Consider the following 22,303-nt stretch of genomic DNA (forward strand, 5'->3'; position numbering starts at 1 on the left):
ACTTTCTCCTAGGGGAGACCCGGATTCGATTCCCAGTGGTTCAGGTTTATGTCTCAATTTCGATACTGAAAGGGGCACTTAATTCTAAAACATCCATCCATCCATGAATGAAGGAAACTCATATTAGTTCCCAAAAGATTAGGATCAGAAATTAGATTTCTGGGCTGTCGGTAAGGCCATTTAGCCCGTCACGTATATGAGAGATGACGTCCATCGGCGAGCACATTATCCGATGAACGGGAAAGACAGGGTTGAAGGAGGGAAGCTCCCTGGGACCTATATGTTAGGTACCATCCCGGCATTTGCCAGGTGTGAATGAGGGAAACCCAGGAAAAACCTCACTCAAAATGGCTGGACTGAAAATGCTGTTACACGTATTCGACCGAGTGTCCCCACCGGGAATCGAACCCGGGACCGCTCGTACCAAAAGCCAGAGCGTTACCGATAAAACCCAAAAGAACTATCTCGGGCTCTACTGCCTTAGTGTACTGGCTACAGTCCTGTTAGTGATATATTTAATTAAGATATGTACCTTATTAGTAAGCTTCTATCAGTAGCTACCATAAGAAACAAAATCAATTAAATTGCTATACATAAAACACGAAGAACAATCTCAAATAAAGGAATTCAATAAAAATTTTAAAGAACTCAACTAATGCTAAGATATCTCTAATAATATAGCATACAAAGCTTAATCTAAACAAAATAAACTGTTATTACTTGCTGACGGATGCTATAGAATACATATTTAATGAATTGTAATTAGTTTACCTCTGTATTTCATAATAATATCTATTAACCCTTGTGAAAATTTTCGATCCTTGCTGGGTCCATTTTCAACACCTGCTACGGCGGCAAACCTAACTTCATTTTATTTCTAATATTACACCTGCTGGCCTGTAAAACATAATAAAAGCGCAGAATCACCTCAGATACAACTCGTAATTCTTCCATTGTTTCCTTTAAAAATCTGTGGTGTAAATTCATTCATTCATATCGGCCTAGTGTAATGCTGAAAGATAAAATGAAATGACATCTTTGAGTTTTACGTCCCACGATTATGCCGGTTAGACTAAAGGAGACGGTGATGATGAAGAATGAGTGGAATGAAGAAAGTGAAAGGAAACGGGAGAACACCGAGAAAACCCATGGGCACAGTGTTTGTCCACCACCAAGTCCACACGGAGCGAGCTGGGATCGAAGCAGGCATCCTACGCACCGGAGGTGAACGCTCTACCACTGAGCCACCGCGTCCCAACAATGCTAAAAGATGGAACATTTAGTTGTCTTTATAGTAATGGATATCTGAGATCCCCATAGCAGAACATGCCGCGATCTGCGATGTAATCGCAGAAAATCTCCCCCGCCTGTGCAGAATAATTGCCATGTAACGCTGTAACAAAAATATGACAGTACCATCTTGATTTTTTCATTTTGGAATTCCTGCAGAAAATTTTTGACTTACGAAAGCTCATCGCAGAAAGGCAAAGAAATTTCTGCCAGTGGGTCTGAGATTAACATTTATTGTTTATCTCTATTTATGGAGAAAACCAACAGTGATTAATCTCAGATACCCAATTATAAAAGAAGAGAAAACCTATTCACCTATCAACATTGAGAAAGGAGAATGTGTATAAAAAGTTCAACCACAATTGCTTAAGGAATACACTGGGAGAATTACGAATAATATTAAGGTTACTATTTCTTAGATGGTCTGTTTTATAACCTTTAGGGAACAGCGATAGGAGTGAAATAAATATAAGTTTCCACCCATAGCAGGTGATGAAAAAGGATTCAGTGAGGACCGAAATTATTCATCATAGGGTTAACAGTATTACTTACGAGGTACAGAAGTAAGGTAATTATAAACTGAAATTTCCTTAAAATCATGCATGCACTGTAACATCCCACTCACTTTATTACTTCAGATCTTTGTTTGAAGAAACTTTTGCACTTAAAATCAGACCAATAACATGTGTGTTTTTTTTTTTTTCTGTTTTTCATTTTATTTGATTCTTTGTTGTCTATACACGGCTGTGCTTAATTACACCGATCACATCGCTTATTTTTCAGAAGAAATTAAAGTATAGTCACAATGTAAAGAAACCTACTAACATAAAACTAACTTACATCTTAAAAAGGATTTACAGTAAATTTTTTATTATCTTCTACGACATCCGACAAATAATCGTACGCAAATTAATCTGTAGTTTAAATAATAATCTCTGGTGAAAAGGATGAATAAGTACTACTTCTAAAGCTATGTTCTTTAGAATCTGTGGAAGGAATTTTGGCACATGCTACTCTGCGAAGTAAATATGAGTATCTTCAATAAGTTTCTCTTTACAAAGATTAACATTTCAGTAACTGAAACATCAAATTAAAAAAAAAAAAAGTCCACATTCAGAAACATGACAATATTTGTTCCACGCATATTAAATACCATTTTAAAAGTGGTAATATGAACCTACCTTGTTTACTGCGTCTTTAAAAAAAAGTTTCTGGACGGTTCCAGTCATTTATAGTGTGACATACCTCAACAGATGAAGTCAGTCACACGAAGAATGAATCACTTTATGTACACATCCTTCTCTTCTGGTGAAAGGGTTCTAAAACAACTGGAAATTCAACTGATATCTTCATAAAAGTGTTAGTTTTGTAGAAAAGAATTCTAGAAAAAAAAATCTTGGCGAAAGATTGGAGATTTTAAAAATCTCCAACATTACGTTATCAAGTCAATCGAGCTATATCATTAAATTGAAGGGATTAAGAGGAAGATTATGGATTTAGAAGCAAATGCAGAAAAAACTACATACATGGAAGTTCGCTGGGATCATAATACGGCAAATTACGGATGCGTTAAAATATCACATAATACTTTGGATAAAGTGGATACTTTCAAATACGTAGAATCAATATTAACAGACCAAAACCATATTCACGAAGAAATCAAAAATCGACTAAACGCAGGGAATTCGTGTTATTATTCAGTTCAAAATCTCTTCTCGTCGTTAATTCTGTCGAGAAATCTGAAGCTTAAAATATATAAAACGATAATCATGTCTGTTGTTCTGTATAGTTGCGAAACATGGTTGCTTACTCTGAGGAAAGAACGTAGACTGAAAATATTTGAGAACAAGATACTGAGACGAATATACGGACCAACGAGGAACGGGAATGGAAAATTTCATAACGAGGAACTACATAATTTACACCGTTTACCAAACAATATTAGGGTCATCAAGTTTCGGAGGGTCAAGTGGGCAGGTCATGTAGCAATGATGGGAGAAAGTAGGAACGCTTTCGAAGTCTTAACTGGCAGACCAATCTGAAAACAACCATTAGGAAGACCTAGGCGCAGATGGGAGGACAATATTAAGATGGATCTCTCAGAAATAGGAATACAAAGTAGAAACTGGATCCAGTTAGCTAAGGATAGAATTCAGTGGAGAGCTTTTGTGAATGCGGCATTGAACCTTCAGCTTTCATAGGCCGCAGAGTTAGTTAGTTAAGAGGCAGATCAAAAACATTTTTGAAAAGACAGAAATTAACAATATTATTAAATTAACGTGTTAAATATCCAATATACTATTAGTAGTATTTTAATGTTCGTATATTAACATCTCTTAATTTTTTCACATGATGAGATCCTGAATGGTAAGCTTTTGTGTTTTGAGTTCTCATGCAACACCAGAATTATATAAAGGACAGGACGTATTAATTAATGTGGGTTCCGATTAGAATCACGATCGAGGTTTAAATCCGATGCAGTTGAAGAGTGCACGAACAATCACGCAAATTCAAAACCCACAGTATAACCCATACCTCACCACACTATTTTGCCTCCAAGAGATCTGGGTTACTAACCCAAATCATACCCACTGGTCCCGACTTAGTCACTCTAAAATGTGAAGAAATTATTATATGCACTTCCGAATGGTAAGTATTGACAATAAAGAGACATTCTTGCTTTCAGTTCCATGAAGTGAAAAGTCAGTTTTAAAAAACCTCTTGTATCAGAACTGCACAAAACTTATATAAAGCCACTATACCTTAACTGACCACCAGGACCTTTAAATCTGGAGTTGATTTTGAGTTTAATGTCCCGTTCAGCAGCGAGGCTATATGAGACCTGGACCTACTGATTAACCTGGAATCCGAACCACATGAGCTCCCGCCGATCTTTAAATGTATAATATCCCCGACATTTGTCTTTTTCGCTTTGTTTATGTAACTAACATTTTCGGTGACTTGTAACCTTCTCCGGAGCACTTAGGAACAACAAGGTTTGGAATTTAAAGTTTACAAAAGTACATTTTAAATTTTGCTTGATGCCTGCTTTACTCCGTATCTTAGTTCAATATGGGCGGTTGTTCATTTTAGGCTTTTCTTTCACTTTTCTACTATATATTACTAAGTACAGGTGGCTCATGAGTGTATCTCTCTCACACAGAGCTAAGCGTGCTAATTTCAGAGTTATTGCACCTGTAAGAAAATAGCTGTAAACATTTTGCTGTACGAGGTTCACATTTTGCTTTCGTTTCTTGCTTCTGAAAAACTAGATTTTGTGAGTAGTAACTGCTCTTAGTGAACTAAGGTACGAAATGCAATGGGGCATGAGTGTTCTTAAAGCATTAAAGATAACTTTTCTCCTAAAACGCTGTTATCCTACATCATTAATGATCTTTTAAGATCTTTATATCCTTCCTGCAAAGTTTCAAAGACGATAAAGTATATAAGTCGGCAAAATTATTAGCTACACAACGACAAGAACACAAACATATTGGCGAGCTATTAATTAAACATGCGCGTCCTTTACTGTAAGTATGTTGAATCAGGATCTCTCCATTTTTAATGGACAAATAATGAGTTAAAAATTCAATTCAACCGAATCTAACCCAACCTCGCCTGACATCCGCAAGTTCAACACAGCAGGTCATTACAGAAAAGCAAAATTTATAAACAAACTATGAAATATTATGAAGAAACTGTTGAACAACATGAAATTTTCACTGACCATCATCTTCGAAACTAGTGTTTAAAAAATTCCTTCGTATGGGTGGACTTTTAATACGAATCGCATAGTCAATGTTTATGTACTTACGAACATTCTGGTGATGAAATACATTGTTCCATAAACAAAGTAATTTTTAGTACGGTACTTAAAAAGATATACAAAAAGAAAGAAAATTACAACCACATGCTCCGAATGTCTCCATTTATGGATAACTACCTAACGTGCGTGCTTACTATATGTGTAGTTTCGGGTTACATTTCTGTGTAAACAATGCCTCAGATACAACCCCGGATACTGATTTGGATGTCACTTTAAGTAGCAGTTTTCGTTTACCACATACCTTCAATTAAACTCCTGGGGATGTTAAATTTCCATCAATCTACGATTCCTAACATTTTAGCAGTAAAAATAAGGAAAATTTATTACTACGCAAGCTAAAACGAACTTGAAAATACATTCAAGTCTTGCTAATCCAGCCATCGAAACTCCCTTTTCCTCTTTTTCCAGAGTTTCTACGTATGTATCTTAGGTTTTAATTTTCGTGACTTCAGTACAAAATTTCCCTTACTTTTGCTTTCGGCCTCTTCCACCTCTTATATCCAAAAATACCTCATCTTTATGTTCTATCTTCCCAGCTTCTTTTTAATATTATAATCTAATGTTTCGTTATACAGGTACTTATAAACCTTTCTACAAATGTTTGCATCATATTTTAATATTCTTGTTTTAATTTCTACTGTTCTACTTTTAAATGTTTCGTGGACTATAAGAGAATATGTAATTCGTAGACTTTAAAACTATACGTAGTTCACATGTATGATTACACAGAATTGTAATTGAATGTTCAGTTATGAAATGAAATCTTTGAGTTTTACGTCCCACGTATATACCGCCTAGGCTAAAGCAGACTGTAATGATGAGAAATGAATGAAATGGCGGAATGAAGAAAGTGGGAGAAAACGCGAAAATCCCGAGAAAACCGACGCACACTATGTTTTTCCATTACAAAGCTCAGTTGGCCCGAGTTGGAATTGGAGCAAGAACCCCGTGCACCAGAGGTGAACGGTAGCAACCACTGAGCGACTGCGGCACCCAGCAATTGAATGTTCAGTTACATATTAACAATTCAACTGCACAAACTACTTGCGAAATTAATAACACCTAAAATTTTATATGCTACTTCTGATTATCTCCCCCCCCCCCTTTTTTTTCAGTTCTTGTACTACTTTAATGTCGATGTCTAATTCCACGAATGCCCTCGTTTCTTTATGAAACTGACACATATACAAAGAAAGTTTGCTTATACAAAGAGCTAATAATATTACATGCAGTGCAAGGGTATATTATTTTCCTACTTTATACTTCACAAACACTAGTGTTTGCTTACTCATGTAGCCCTCCGGATTACTTCTTGAACTGCTCCTTAACGGTTAATTTTCTTTCGCAGATCTTGTACTTTGCTTTCAATGTCTAATTGTATGGAGTCTGCTCCCCGTTCTATCTTGTTTCTTTTCCCTTCCAAGCGTTTTTAACTCCGGGACTTGCATTGTTCAAAAACTCCTGCACTCACCGGAAGACCGAACACGAACGCTGGATTGGCAAATCAGACATTGCTGACTGAGGGTAAGATTCTAGAACACAGAAAAATAAACACACTGCTGAACAAGACTGCACTTATTTAATATAAAAACACATTTACATTCAGCAGTGTGTTTATTTTTCTGATTTTATTCGCAAGACGTTGACTATGATTGTGTGTCAGTTCTAGAACACATGTCCCCCTTTCCATTTAGCTAATAAAGACAGATAACAACGTGCTCTACGGGGCTCTAACCCGCTTTTAATCGCTAAGGCCCGCTCGGCAATACTATGTGAATTATATATTAAACGTTAGTACAGAAAGGAACCAACCTAGCTACTAACCTACATGGAGGAGGGGGACCTGTGTTCTAAAACCTTCCTCTGATGGAGCTACAGACTAGTCCAAATCAGTTTATCTAATAATGTAAATATATATACATACATATATATTTACATTATATATAAAGTACTTTCTACCTACTGGCAGCCTGGTATACCCTATTCTTAGTTTCTTTATTGGTAAGATACATATATGGCTAATTTCCCTCACCATTTTATTCTTCCCTGACTTTCCAGGGCTGTAGAAATATATATACTTTTTTTTTCCTTTTTATGCTGTATAATTTCGTTATCATAAACCAGTACTGTGACTCTACACCCACAAATGTGTGAAGTATTAAATTTATAGTCACAGACTTCTAAACACCCATGGTGGGTCGGTAAAGAGATGAAAATGTTGTGCACGGTACCGGTAATTGTGTTCAATTTGTGTTACTGTATAAAATATTTGTGGCTAAATATGTGATGTGGCAATATGTATTACACTGTATTTGAAGTACCTCGTAAATAAAGATATAGAAGATAATGTAAATATCTTATTTGCTCTGAGTAATCCGGTACCCCTCTGTGCAAGATCAGTGAGAATAGAGTGCATTTTTACCCTCATTAGCGATGCTAGTTTCACACTGTATTTATTTATATAAGTGTTTCAAAAGTCCACCTGATGTACTTGAGAATACCTCAAACTTTATATTTACAAGAACTAGATAGCGACTTGACACAAATTTAAGTTATGTATTCAAGAACAACACTTACTCACCATCCTAAAAACGGCAACCACCACAATACATAAGCTAGATACCAATAATACTGATGAGCGCAGGCAAGAAAGCTATACCTTATTACTTAATTAGCGTTATATTTAACTATACTTATAAATGACTCTTTCGTATTTGCGCGTAGATACTTAATCAGAATAGTAATTACAACCATTTTACTGTGGTATTCAGCACGTCCTTCATTGAAACGAATTAGTGAAGGAGGTTACTTATTCGTGTAAGTTATAAATTTCTCATTAACTTTCTTGATATGCAACCTTTATTTAAAACCGAAAACTTCATAAAATTAAAATTTTTATGCTTCAGCGAGATAGTATACGAAAATAAGGTAACTCGTTTTCAGGAATATGTATGAACAATTGCCTATTAATTTGTAACTAAGGATGCAGCTAATGGTAGATATTACTGATATTGGCGCGTATACACATTCTTTTATCCATTATTTGGTGAGCATAATACAAACTTAAATCACTATATTTACAAATGCCAGATAATGGTCTCATGAAGCAATTAAATACTATCGCAAGTGTAACACATGAAATTTTATTCTTTAATCGGAGTTTGATTTTTTGTGTTACATCAGAGGATTACGTCCTCTGTCATGTAAGCTAAAGCAGATGGTGATGAAGAGAACCAATGAAATGTTCTCTGAATAAAGAAAGTGTGAGGAAACAGGAGAACCCGAGAAAACCCACGCACACAGCTTTGTTCATCACGAAACTCATATGGTACACCTTGTCTCAAAAAGGTTGAGCGCATTCTTTATTGGTGTTTTGAGGCAAAAATTTTCTAAGTCCAGCTTCGGGTATCTTCGGGAAAAAGTAAGCCAGGTTCGAACCTCCAAGCCAGCCTTTGCAATCGGGAAAAAGTTTGCAGATGTGTTTTTCTTCTTTTAAATATAATAAGACTTGTTACCAAGTGTTTAAAAAAGCAACATTGATTGAAATACTTAATGATACAATATTTCGAAACCTTTCTTTCTTTTTTTTTTTTTAATGTTAGCAAATGCTTGTTTGTCATTTAGCTCTCCATACGTAATGGAACATTTAAATACGTTAAGGAATCTTTCCACATGTAAAAGAATGCTCAAAATTAAGAAATAGAACATAATTATCGCCTTAGTACTAAAATAAAAGTCAAAGTAGAACAGAAACAGCGTTTGTAATGGATATGAATGTCATAATTATCTTGAGATCCGTTATATATCGCTAGAAGGTTGTGTTAGCTCATTGGTAAGCTGTCGGATTTCAAATCATAAGGTTGAGGGTTCGAATCCCGTCTAGGCTAATCCTTTTTTTAAAATTATATTTTCCGCAATGCATGAAAAATTATATAAAATAATTACATTAAAATACATAAGTTGTGTATATATAACATAATCATTGCAGAACATAGTAATTATTATGTTTAAAATATAACATCTGAGATAATTTTCACAGTAGGTCGGTATTATATATGAGGATGTAAATACAAGTTAGGAAAATCATTTAATAGCAATAAATGAGTTATGTAGTGTATTTATTTGCATCTATTTGTCATACAGATGTAACTTCTCAATATTCTCATTACAGCATGTCATTTACATTCGTGAAATACAATATATTCCTACGGATATAGAAAGTGTATAAACAGAGTATCCAAAGTCGTATCCTGCTTCAAGACACATAACTTTTCCCGATCCCCTTAACGTCACGGGAAGAAACACAAATTCTCTTTAGAACGGAATGTCGTTGCTTAGAGTCTCATTCGAATACGTTGAATATGCTTTTGTATATTCATCTCTCTCTCTCTCTCTCTTTCGCTTTGTTTATGTGTGTGTGTGTGTGTGTTGCGGAATATCCCAAGTTGAATACAACATTTGCCAAGTATATGAGCATCATTGTCATCGAATACCAGAAATTGAAAATCGTGTTTCTTCAGATTGGGTTTGCGTGTTCATGTTAGCTCACTGGTAGAGTACGGACTTGCCAATAAAGAGGTCTTGAGTTCAAAGCCTACAGCTAATCATCATTCTTTTGTTGGTAGGATTGCACAGAAATCGGATACAAGGAGTGGTTTACTTCTAGAAATATTTTCAGAAGCGTTTAGGTAGCCCTGAAAAGGGCTGTTTTCGGGAGTTAAGGCGGGGACATTAATATTGTGTCCAAGACCCTTCTGAATTTATTACACGCTCCATTCTTCTGGGCATGGAATCTATTACATGGGTGACAAATCTATCTCCTTCCCCTACCTCCAGCCATGCTTTGGAAACAAGATGCCACAGGTCATCCTGAGTTCTTGGTGGATCTGCCTCAGGCCAACTTTCCCTTAGAGTACGCTTCACTTCTGCCCACATATTTTCCATGAGATTGAGGTCTGCTCCACGAGCGGCCAGTCGATTAAATCAATCTCAGGGTGCCCTGCGAACCATTCCTGAATCACACGGGAAGTATGTATTGGCGACTGGTATTGCTGGAACTGAATTACACAATCAGGCTGAAATACTCGTACAGATAGCACCATGATATTACTGATAATGTCTAAGTACTGAGCATTGTCCAGATGTCCTTCAATTCTATGAAGCTGTCCTGCTCCGCGACTGGAAATCCAACCCCAACATAAAATAGATACATGGTCACTGCGATTGCAAGCAGCCACATATCCATGGTCATATCGGGTGCCTCTCGGACGATACACAAAACGGCGTCCCTCCTTTGATGTTGCGAATATGGATTCATCTGAGAAAACTACGTTTTCCCAATTGAGACCCACATTCGCCTGTGCAAACGCGAGACGGTAAATTTTGTGGTCGCCTGAGAGTTTTTCCTTCACGGCAGCAACACGGCCAAGTAACCCAGCATGACGAAGCCTTCGCAGAGCTGTATGCTTACTGCCAGGAAAGAGAGAAACTTCCCTTAGCTGTCTAGACGTCCTTAGTGGGTCTAACCGGGCTTCGTTTACTAATCTCGCATCTTGGGCTTCGGTTGACACATGCGGACGACCAGGAGATCGTAAATTATCAGTCTGACCTGTAGCACCATATTTCCGAATCCATCGCCTTCCTGTAGAGGCCGGGACACCTACTCGCCTGCTAGCTGCAGTTGCAGAATAACCTTCCAACTCCCATAAAGTAATTACTGCTGTACGTCTATCCATGAGCTCCTTCGTGGCTAAGTGGTTAGCGTCCGCACCTTTGACGTGGGAGGTCCGGGTTCGATTCCCGGCGGGAGCTCATGTGGTTCGGATTCCACGTTAATCAGTAGGTCCACGTCTCATATAGCCTCGCTGCTGAAAGGGACGCTAAACTAAAATCAACTCAACTCAACGTCTATCCATAGTTACCAATGTTCTGAGCTGTGAGAAGGAAGCAATAGGTAAAAGCTAGTACCTGACGTGTGATTGGTTACTTGCACGACACGCCTATTGTGGGGAACAGCGTTGCCAGATCTAGCATAATGATGCTAGATCTAGCATAATTTGCATGTCTCTAGCATCTAGCATCTTGCTTTTAGCATCCTGCCCAAATCTAGCACAATTTCAGCAAGTTTATCAAAAAGCCGTAAAACCTGGAGATGAGAAAGAAGTTGGTCGTGGGAAGAAAAAGAACGGCAGAAATGTATCCTCTTCCATTGATTCATACAGTCGGTAAACCATACAGGCAGTCTTATTTTTTGAAGTAAGTTCGAAACGTCTTTGGGCTTTTTTGTGGCTCCACCCAGGGTTTTCTAATCCTTTAACTCCGACGCATGGGCGGAGCTATGGGGGCCATTCTCCCCCAACTTTTTGACAACTTCACCATCTTTATTTCTGACTTCATGATCATATTTATTCCTGAAATGACAGCTCCGAGACCGACCAAAAATCTGCCCCCCCCCCCCAGCAGACGATTCCCAACTCCGCTTATGCTGGGAAGTAATTTTCTTTCAAAATATGTAAACAAAAACTTTGCATTCATTTATACGACATATACGCCATTGAATCTGGCAACGACTGCATTAATTTAGTTGAGTTAAAATTTTGGTGCGTGAAGTATTGAGTTCTATCCATGAATTCTTGCTCTCTGTGTATTTTAAGTTACGTTATCGTATCTCAACTTCGTTTTTTTAAACTCCTGAATTAGTAATTATGAGGATCTAGCATAATTTGACCGAATCTAGCATAAGTTCGATCAGGTTTTGGAATAATTCCGAGCTGTGAGTCTGGCAACGCTGGTGGGGAACGACTTGGTCAACCACTCGCGAAAGAAATCTGAAAATGGTGCGCCGTAATAATAATATTAAAAACAGCTTTTATAAAGGAATATTAATACATACGAAAAGCTGTTTAAAGAATGAATTGTTATACTGACTTTACACGTATAAAAACATATACCATATACCAAACAGATTGAGCGATATGATGATAGCTGTTTTGAGACAAACACTTTCGAAGTCCAACTTCGGGTATCTTCGGAAAACAGTAAACTAAAGCTGCTGGTTCGAACCTCCAAAGCCAACCTTAGTAATCGGGAAACGATGTACAGATATGTTTTCCTTCTGTTAAATATAATAAGACATGTTGAAATGGTATTAAGTGTAGAAAAAAGTAACATTGAAATACTTAATGATACAATATTTCGAGACTATGTATTCACACTCTCGTTTCGTCATTGTGATTTCCATACGGAAAAGAGCATTTACGTATGAGCTCAGTTATATTTCAGAAGCAGCTTCCGAAATGCGGTCATATTAGCTCAGTGGTACACCACCGAGCGCTTAAATCGTGAGTTCGATACCCGTTTAGGTGAAATTCTTTTATGATATTCTACTTTCCTCAATGCATGAAAATTATGTAAAATAGTTACATTACAATTCATCAGTTGTATATATCAGTTGAATATATATATTCATATCATTTCACGACATAAGTAATTCTTATCTTTAAAATATAACATCTGAGGTGTTGGCAGAACGTCGGTGTGTTATGTGTGAATATTGAATACAAATTTAAAAAATCGTGTAATAGCAATAAATAAGTTATGTAATGTATTTATTTGCAGCTACTTTCATCGCAGATAACTTCTCAATATTCGCATTACAGCATTTGGGTAGACCATATCGAAAATCGGATCGTGGTTCAAGACAAAAAACTAGCTAGCCCCAAACTGCCACGCAAGAAATTCGCGAATCGCAAAAGTAAAGTGAAGGGATTGAGAGCGGCAATTCCTTAATCGCTCTCTCTCAACTCTCTCTTATCTGCATTTATACACATAAAAGTGTATGTATGTATGTTCCAACATAACTCATGTATGCCTAGAGCAGGGTTTCTCAACCTGGGAGTCGCGGCCCCTAGGGGATCGCGAAGATAGGCGGAAGAGATAAATATAGTTAGAATCTAATACCAGAAATTATTTTTAAATATTATTTTTAATTTTGTTCTGATAAGCATACTTTTATTTTTTATACACACTGTAAAGAACAATAAAAAATAAGTCTACTGAACATTTTCAAAGGGTGTAGAATTCGTGTTACTATTCGGTTCAAAGTCTCTTGTCGTCGCGAATTCTGTCGAGAAATTTGAAGCTTAAAATATACAAAACGATAATCATGCCTGTTGTTCTGTATGGTTGCGAAGCATGGTCGCTTACTCTGAGGGAAGAACATAGACTGAAAGTATTTGAGAACAAGATCCTTAGACGAATATTCAGACCCAAGAGGAACGGGAATGGGGAACGGCGGAAACTTCATAACGAGGAACTACATAATTTATACGGTTTACCCAACATTGTTAGGGTCGTCAAGTCTAGAAGGCTTAGGTGGGCAGGTCATGTAGCTAGAATGGAAGAAAGTAGAAACGCTTTCAAAATCTTGACTGGAAGACCAATCGGAAAACGACCATTAGGAAGACCTAGGCGCAGATGGGAGGACAATATTAAGATGGATCTCGCTGAGATAAGAATACAAAGTAGAAACTGGATCCAATTGGCTAAGGATAGAAGTCAGTGTAGAGCTTTTGTGAACGCGGCATTGAACCTCTGGGTTCCATAGGCCATAGAGTTAGTTAGTTAGTAGAGTTGTTTAAAAATGAATTTAAATCAAAGAGGTATGATATAAAACTAATGAGAACTGTATATAGAAATACTAGAAAAATACACATGCAACAAAACCTGCACATTGAAATACAATTAAAATTAAAACCTAATGAGATACCTAAGCATGGTGTAATTTCACTAGTGCAGCAATGTCCGGTTCAATCTTCATGACGAACATTATCAAACCATTTTCAACTGATAAGCGATTTCTTATCTTTGTTTTAATGTTTACCATAAAAAAACACACTTTCGCACAAGTACGATATAGCAAATGGAATTATTACTTTTAAAGCAGCAATCCCCAGACCAGGATATTCTTCTCTCCTCATCAGGCAGAACTTGTCCAAGTCTTCGTTACAAAAAACCAGTTGCAAAGACTTGTCGCATGATCATTCTATTATTTGGTCAAGAAGTTGTGGGCTTAGATCGGATACGTTAATGGCCTCTTCAATGAAGGAGTTTAACATCCATCTTGAACCAGCACCTTCGTCGTTGGGAATATAGATATTACAGTTACTGTATCCTCTGTCAGTGCCGGGCGCCGAAAAAAGGGGCCACACATTTCGGAGGAAGTGTGTTACTCATGTTAGGAAAGTACATGTGCACATGTGTAAAATAGAAGGAAAAACGTAATAAAATGTGCTCAAAATTAAGGAAAGGTAGGGTTTATTTTGAAAATGTTATTGAGTTTCGTGCCAACCATGGTGGCGCTTCGTAGCTAGTCTGTCGACGTCACTCATATATACGGTGACATCGTACTATACTCTCGCCCCGGGCACTGATTTTCCATGGCACTGTTCACTATAAACAAAAAAATGGATACTACTATTATAGAAATAGGTATGTTAAAAATCTCACACAAGCTTATTATAAAACAAATTATAAAAGGGTCGCTGGCAAGAGTGTGTGATAAAAGGGGATCGTGATAGGAATTAGATTGAGAACCACTGGTCTAGAGTAATTTTAACCACATTTCTTATAGTTTCAAAAAGATTGCTGTCGGGTTACCTATGGTGAATGGGAGGGGGATACATATAAAAGATTGCTAGAAAATGATCGATATTAGATTCATAGTTTTCGGGGTCGCTTAGATAAATAGTGAGACTTTCAATTTCGCTTAACTCCGATTAAGCTCTCATTAGTAGGGATGGGCACGAACGACTTTTCTTTGAAACTCGACTCGACTCGAAACAGACATCTTTGAGGTCTACTCTTGGACTCGGCGCGAAAAATATCTTCCAACTCGACTCGGATTAGAGTCAAGTCGAACCAAAATGAGCCAAATCCTGTGTGTAGTCCTACCTAGACAATACATAGACAATAATTATTCTATCATCAATTATACTACTATTACTACAAATAATAATAATAATAATAATAATAATTATTATTATTATTATTATTATTATTATTATTATGACAACACCGTGTACAAACATGAACAATAGATGGTTAGTAAAGGAATACTAAAAGCTAGTTGACTGCCGACGTCGGTAGTCATGAACTCTACAAGGCAAAGACATCGTTCATTACTCTAAGCTGTAAGCGTCGGTGGACTACAGATGGTCAACTATTGACCTCTCGCCAGAAATTGGTGGCCCCGCAGCGACGATCCGTGGTGGCCCAAGTTCCATTTTGAAAACTTTACCACCAGCAGCAGAGACGCGATGAAACGCCAACGAACCACAAAATTACTCTCCCAAAATATGTCAAAATGCCTATATGTGTGATTTGTTTATATTTAGGTGAATCAAAAAAACACAAAACAAATACCCGGGGTGGACGCAAACTAACAATATTACGATTACTAGGCACGTGTTCTCCTGACTTCCCCACGGAAACGATCATAAAAAGCTTGGTTGTTGAAGGATAAATCATTGACGTCTTAATTTAGCCAATCAGACAAACCCCTACATTTCGAGTTCTAGAAGGTGATACCGTGAACCGTTTCAGATTTATTGCTTCCTGGTAGAGTACTATCCATGAGCAAAATTTGAGCATAATAGCCGACATGCATCTTCGGTGCCTCTTATCTTTAGTACAATTTTAACCAGAGATGGTGTGGGTCAATGAAAATTTGATCCACGACCCACCATGACCCACTATCACCCACCACCCAAATGCCCCATTGGCCCACTCTGACCCATCAACCATCGTGATTCACTCTGACCCACCACCAACTATGAACCACTTTGAACCATTGCGACCAACTCCGACCCACCAAAACCCATCGACATCAACTCTGACCGATGGCCCACGTTCTCCTCTCCATTGACTAAAGAGGTTACACTTGTAATAAAACAAGACTGTGAAATTATCACTTATCGGAGTTTGAATTTCTACCGTCAATGGCTCAAGCACCTCTCTGTTACAATACTGGTGAGTCTGACCTTTACGATATATAATGGCAAAGTGTTTCTCATCTTCCAAATTAAAATGAATTTAAATTTATCATATATAATTATTTCTTTGTTGCCTTACAGACACATTTCAGTAGAAAATAGGGTGAAATTTGAAAGTTTCAAATCAAGGAAAAGTAGACCAACGTAAAAAAAAAAAAAAAAAAAAAAAAAAAAAAAAAAAAAGAGAGAGAGAGAGAGAGAGAGAGAACCTAATTTTCTATATAATTAAGCATGCCGTACTAATTGAAAATGCCCATGTAATTAAGTTTAGAATACAAATTTTATGGCCATTTTTCTCTAACTTTATGGCTTGATTGCCTTATGCTCGGAACGCTCCATACATTAAACACCAGCTTCAGCAATTATAAATAGGAAGCAGTGGGTATAAAATTCAAAAAGAACTTTAGTTTGCATTACTCAATTTCTTTCTCAACTAATATCAATCGTTTTCGATTATTTTTACAAATCAACCCACTACCAATTTCCAATATATAGAAAATGCACCCCCGTCCCCCCGCTCATAAAAGATAATTTAAAAAAATGCCAGGACATATTTTCTTTATTTTTAATAAAGAGTTAGATGTTGAATTTCAGCTCTCAGTTGAACGGCTTGTAAGATACTAAATTTTTCGCAAAAATTCGGACTTCTACTCCCCCTAAGGATATGTATTATAATGAAAGTGACACGCGTATGATAACTTCCCAGTTGGGAATGGAGCCTGATTATATACCAAACGTCAATTCATTTGACTTTGCAATTTGACCGTGATGATTACGCAGACATAGTTACTTTCAATTTTTTATGATACATATCCTTATTTCATATGTTACAGATGATTCAAAAATATTTTTTCAAGCAGTTAGCTCCTCTAGAATCTCACAGGCTGCATCCCAAAATCCAACTCCTACTATCCTATGACAATCCAAAAGTGACTGAACTTTTTTTATTAGGAACAAATGACAAAAGAAAAATGGAGATCTTGAAAGTAAAATGTAGAAAAGCTCGGTGCCCCCAATAACTACATAGTTCTCCACCCCTTCATCCCGAACTTAAAAATAAAACTTAATTCGAATATGGTTAATTAGTGAATTTATTACAGTTAAATTCCACTCACTACATGCTACAGCTACAACTATGTAACAAAAAATAACAACTGTGAAACATGTTCTGAATTACTATTAGATTTCTTACGCTATTATTAAACATATTAGAATAGCAAAAGAGGATTGTTCGTGAAATAGTATATTTGCTCTTGATTTATAACTTTTTCATACGGAAAAATTTAAAATATTATTCAAGTTTTAAACTTTGCACTCTGCAAATATGTTGCCCTCTAGGCAATGGGACTAATGTGAAATGTGGACTAATGTGGACTAATGGGAAATGTTGCACTGTTAGCGGCGCTGAAAACTTACGATTCGATTCTAATATCGAATGATTTCGATATCTTTATGTCGCTACGTAACCACCCTGGGTGCTAATGGAAGCTTAATTGGACTTGAATTGAAAGTAGAACTATTCACCTATGCGACCACGAAACTATAGATTCGATACTAATATCGACCCGTTTCTAGCATTTTTGATATGTATCCCGACAGTACTCTTTTTCCAGACTGTAAGAAATATAGTTAAAATTGCTCTAGATATATCAGAATTATGTTGAAATACACACATAAATCCACTTTTATATTCTGTATAAATAGAGAGTGAGCGAGCGAGCGAGCGAGAGAGAGAGGGCGACTCAAGGCATCACCACCTCCACATTGCAAAAGCATATATCAGGAATTGAATTGAAAATCTATGTAAAGACTTTCTGCTGTGGCATGCTTCATAAGGACAATTCCAGTCTGCTCACGTGACCTTTGGGGTTCATGAATTTTTTTTGCGAGCGTTCCGACTTTGGATTCTCTGTTTATACCTTCTGTTTATGCATCGAATAACTTTTTAAGAACATAAATGACATTCTGTATTATGAATGTTGAGAATTACCCTCTATATGACAAATAGCTGCAAATAAATACACTACATGATTTATTTATTGCTATTCAACGAGTTTCTTAACTTGTATTTACATCCTCATATATAATACCGACCTACTGTGAAAATTATCTCAGATGTTATATTTTAAACATAATAATTACTATGTTCTGCAATGATTATGTTATATATACACAACTTATGTATTCTAATGTAATTATTTTATATACTTTTTCATGCATTGCGGAAAATATAATTTTAAAAAAAGGATTAGCCTAGACGGGATTCGAACCCTCAACCTTGTGATTTGAAATCCGACAGCTTACCAATGAGCTAACAGAACCTTCTAGCGATGTATAACGGATCTCAAGATAATTATGACATTCATATCCATTACTAACGCCGTTTCTGTTCTACTTTGACTTTTATTTTAGTACTCAGGCGATAATTATGTTCTATTTCTTAACTTTGAGCATTCTTTTACATATGGAAAGATTCTTTAACGTATTTAAATGTTCCATTACGTATGGAGAGCTAAATGACAAACAAGCATGTGCTGACATTGAAAAAAAAGGTTTCGAAATATTGTATCATCAAGTATTTCAATCAATGTTGCTTTTTTAAACACTTGGTAACAAGTCTTATTATATTTAAAAGAAGAAAAACACATCTGCAAACTTTTTCCCGATTGCAAAGGCTGGCTTGGAGGTTCGAACCTGGCTTACTTTTTCCCGAAGATACCCGAAGCTGGACTTAGAAAATTATTGCCTCAAAACACCAGTAAAGAATGCGCTCAACCTTTTTGAGACAAGGTGTACAATCCAGGAATGGAATTTAGTATATTCTACAAATCCATCGACAGCCCCGCAACTGATACTGTGACTTCAACAGTGAACCGTTCTAAACGACCGCGTTTGTTATACCCACCGTCACTGACGCGCCTCCTTCCTACGGACGCACCCTTTCCTGCTCCTTGGATCCCAATGCTGCGTTACTGCCCTGACTTAGCTAGATGGCATTCGTGCTTTTTAGTGTACACCTACCACAACTTAGTTGGTGCTTCATGCACTGTAGTTTTTATGTCATACGCCTGCACTGAATTTATAACCATCACAATTCTAAATAACGAACCGTAATCACTACCAAATGACTTACGAAAGAAAATTAATACCACTCCGATCCAGGAACTCCACACACCAGAGGTAAACACTCTGCTACTGAGCCACAGCGCTCTTCTAATATGAGTTTGATTTCTTATTTAAATATAAATGCTAATTATCCACAGTATGTTAGTGCTTTACAGAAATTCCTTCCAGAAGTACCGGCAAGGTTCTAGAACACAGGTCCCCCTTCCCATTTAGCTCTAATAAAGACGGAAAACAACGTGCCCTGCGGGGCTCTAACCCGCCTTCACTCGCTTACGCTCGCTCGGCAATACCATGTAAATTAAACATTAAACTCTGGTACAGAAAGGAAGCAACCTAGCTACTGATTTATATGGGTGGACCTGTGTTGTAGAACCTTCCAAGAAGTACCATTATCTCCATCTCGTTTTTTTTTTTTTAATCTTTTTTTTAATCAACTCTAATAATTTATTAAACAAATCCAAATACTGCAAAAAATTCTGAGTTTACTCTCCCACATGACACGCCTATAACGGTTACTCAGAGTATAGTACGCTAGATTTATTAAACATTAAAAAGGGTTTAAACCACAGATATTTACCCAGCATGCTACCCATTAGCTATATAGATATCTTTAATAAATATGCACCTATTGTCTGTGTGATATGGCTCAATTTCCGGATAACTATATGCAGATTTGATCACCAGTAAAGGTACATAAATTAAGGCAAGCTCGCGAAGCTATTGGGGAATAACTTGAATTAAAAATTAGTCAACCTCGGTCTAAAAATCAAAAACGTTGGTGCTGGAAGACGATACACAGGCCACCTTATCAGCCTTCGGAAACCGTAGCGCGAGCGTGTTTTGTTTGATTTGCTTATCCTTGAAATACAATTCATAATGAAATTCCAAGTGTAAAGTATTAAGAAAAATGTACTGATCAAAGCGGAAATACATTTGTAATTCCTACAATATTATTTTTTAAATTTGTTATCTAAGAACCGTACGGTAATGTTTATAAACACCGTTAGTAAAGGACTATGAAGGTTACTATCGTGCAGGGGCGGATCCAGAGGGGCGATCGCCCCCCCCCCCCTCACAAGAGGAAACTTTCTTATTTTATATATAAATAAACCCATCCATAACAAGTTTGGAGCTCTTAAAAGTAGCAGTATTACCGCCGACCGCCCCCCCCCCAGAAGTCCGTCCTGGATCCGCCCCTGCAATCGTGTAAACAAAGACAAAACAAACCCTTGTACACTACATATTAGCAACTTACGCGAAGCGCTGCTTACGGAAGAGTAAACCGCACGGTACCCACTGCAAAATTTTAAGCTCAGAACTAATTAAATTGAACTAGTGTAATATCTTTCTAAGATTTATACATAAAATGGTCGGTGAAAAACAAACAGCGCAATGTGAGAAAGTTTTAATGCCGGTATTTAAACAGATCAGCTTAATTTTGAATTGTAACACACTATTATTTATAAATCCAGAAAGAATGTCAAGCAACGCAGTAAATTTTACTGCTTGGTCTCTGTCTGCACAATAGTTTAAATAACAGAACTGTATTATTAATAACCTACTATACAATGTAGTAAGGTAGGTTATGATGACGAAGCTACATTCATTATCATCACGGTAAGACATCCATTCACATTGGAACGACATCAAAACTATGAATTTCGATCAGCTGGGCAAGTACAAAGCCTTGCTCTCATCTGTCAACTTGTCGTACATGTATACAAAAGAAAGAAGAAAAAACTCCAGGCAAGTACAAAATCTATATTTGTTTCCGTCCCCAGTAAGGACTACCTACCTCTCACCGGAAACGGTTTCGTCTGAACGGTATCACTGGTGGGTGGAACACTCTTTCTCGTCTCAGGAGACATCGATTTTTACAACTGCATAGGCTCACAGAACACAAAATTATCTTACATTCTTCTCTTAGCCACGATCACGCTGCCGTCTCATGTTCGACACGATCTCACCACCCTAAATACACCAATCAAAGTATTCGTGGGATGTGCCAGCACGTTCGCTAACCAATGGCTAGGCACACTATCGAAGAGCGCAGATGCGATTTCACTTGTTTCTAGAAACTGTAAACTGGGGGAAAGAGCAGACGAAAAATAAAACAAGTTAGGAACGAAATTCCGCACAGCGAACGAAGTTTGGTTTAAACGAGCGCGAAGCTTAACAAAATATTAGGTAACTTTGCAGAAATACGTACAAAATTCTTTAAATTCAAATACATTTATTGAAGTGGACGAGATTCACCCATGTAACCTTTCAGGCAGGTAGAAAAGTAACTTCTGTGTGAACTTCAGTTTCAGAATTCGTGAACAAGGCGACGATAAGAAAATTAGCGACCCCCAATATTTAAAAGAATGAAAATCGATTACACAGTTTCACATTGTCTTTTATATATTACAATAACTTTACCAAATGACGTAACTAATTTACTGCAAAAGCAAACCTATTTTTGCAGAAGTGTGTAATCTATTTAATGTTCACACTGAATTTCAATAATTTTAAATGTTCTTGATTTGCTATTGATGTATTGATAGATTGTATAATAAAATTTGTCCGTGAAATTTCCTTCTAGTAGGTAACGTATTTATTATACTAATTTCATCTAGTAATTTTACATGTTCTATCTCTATTCTTATATGACTTTTCTTTGTAAGGTTAATAATACAGTATAACTAATATAAGAACTTTTTAGAATTGCAGTTCGTATATACAGCCCCCGTAAAAAGATTTCATCTAACAGAACTATTAACGCCTATATATTCTTAATATCTTTTTAATTGTTGTAATAAATCATAGTATATGATACGAGTTAGCATACATGCATTTTTTTAAATATGTGTTCCGAAAGACACATATTGATTGAGCAGTATACCTAAATCTTAAATTCTGTCTTCTTTTTTAAATATAACTATCCTTCTTATGCTCTAAACAGAAGAAATCTACCTTTCTCTTGTGCCGTAAGGTTTATTTAATTTTCCTCTGTACTGAAATTATGTTT

At 36.7% G+C, this 22,303-nt stretch overlaps 1 protein-coding gene across 3 annotated transcripts in view; it reads right to left on the minus strand.

The window, feature by feature from the left end:
- The window catches only part of Pfrx (6-phosphofructo-2-kinase/fructose-2,6-biphosphatase), a 219,367-nt gene extending 198,039 nt beyond the window's left edge, over nucleotides 1-21,328 (minus strand). The window contains exon 1 of one of the 3 annotated variants that reach the window (XM_081740364.1): nucleotides 21,089-21,328. In XM_081740364.1, the coding sequence (XP_081596490.1) occupies nucleotides 21,089-21,161 (73 nt within the window). In that variant the 5' untranslated portion in view covers nucleotides 21,162-21,328. The remainder of the gene's footprint in view (nucleotides 1-21,088) is intronic. The other 2 variants (XM_081740369.1, XM_081740370.1) reach the window with 2 other exon arrangements.
- Between the last annotated feature and the right edge of the window lie 975 nt (nucleotides 21,329-22,303).

The sequence above is a fragment of the Thermobia domestica genome, chromosome 15 (genome assembly GCF_964235325.1).
Source record: "Thermobia domestica chromosome 15, izTheDome1.hap1.1, whole genome shotgun sequence".
Taxonomy (NCBI): Eukaryota; Metazoa; Arthropoda; class Insecta; order Zygentoma; family Lepismatidae; genus Thermobia; species Thermobia domestica.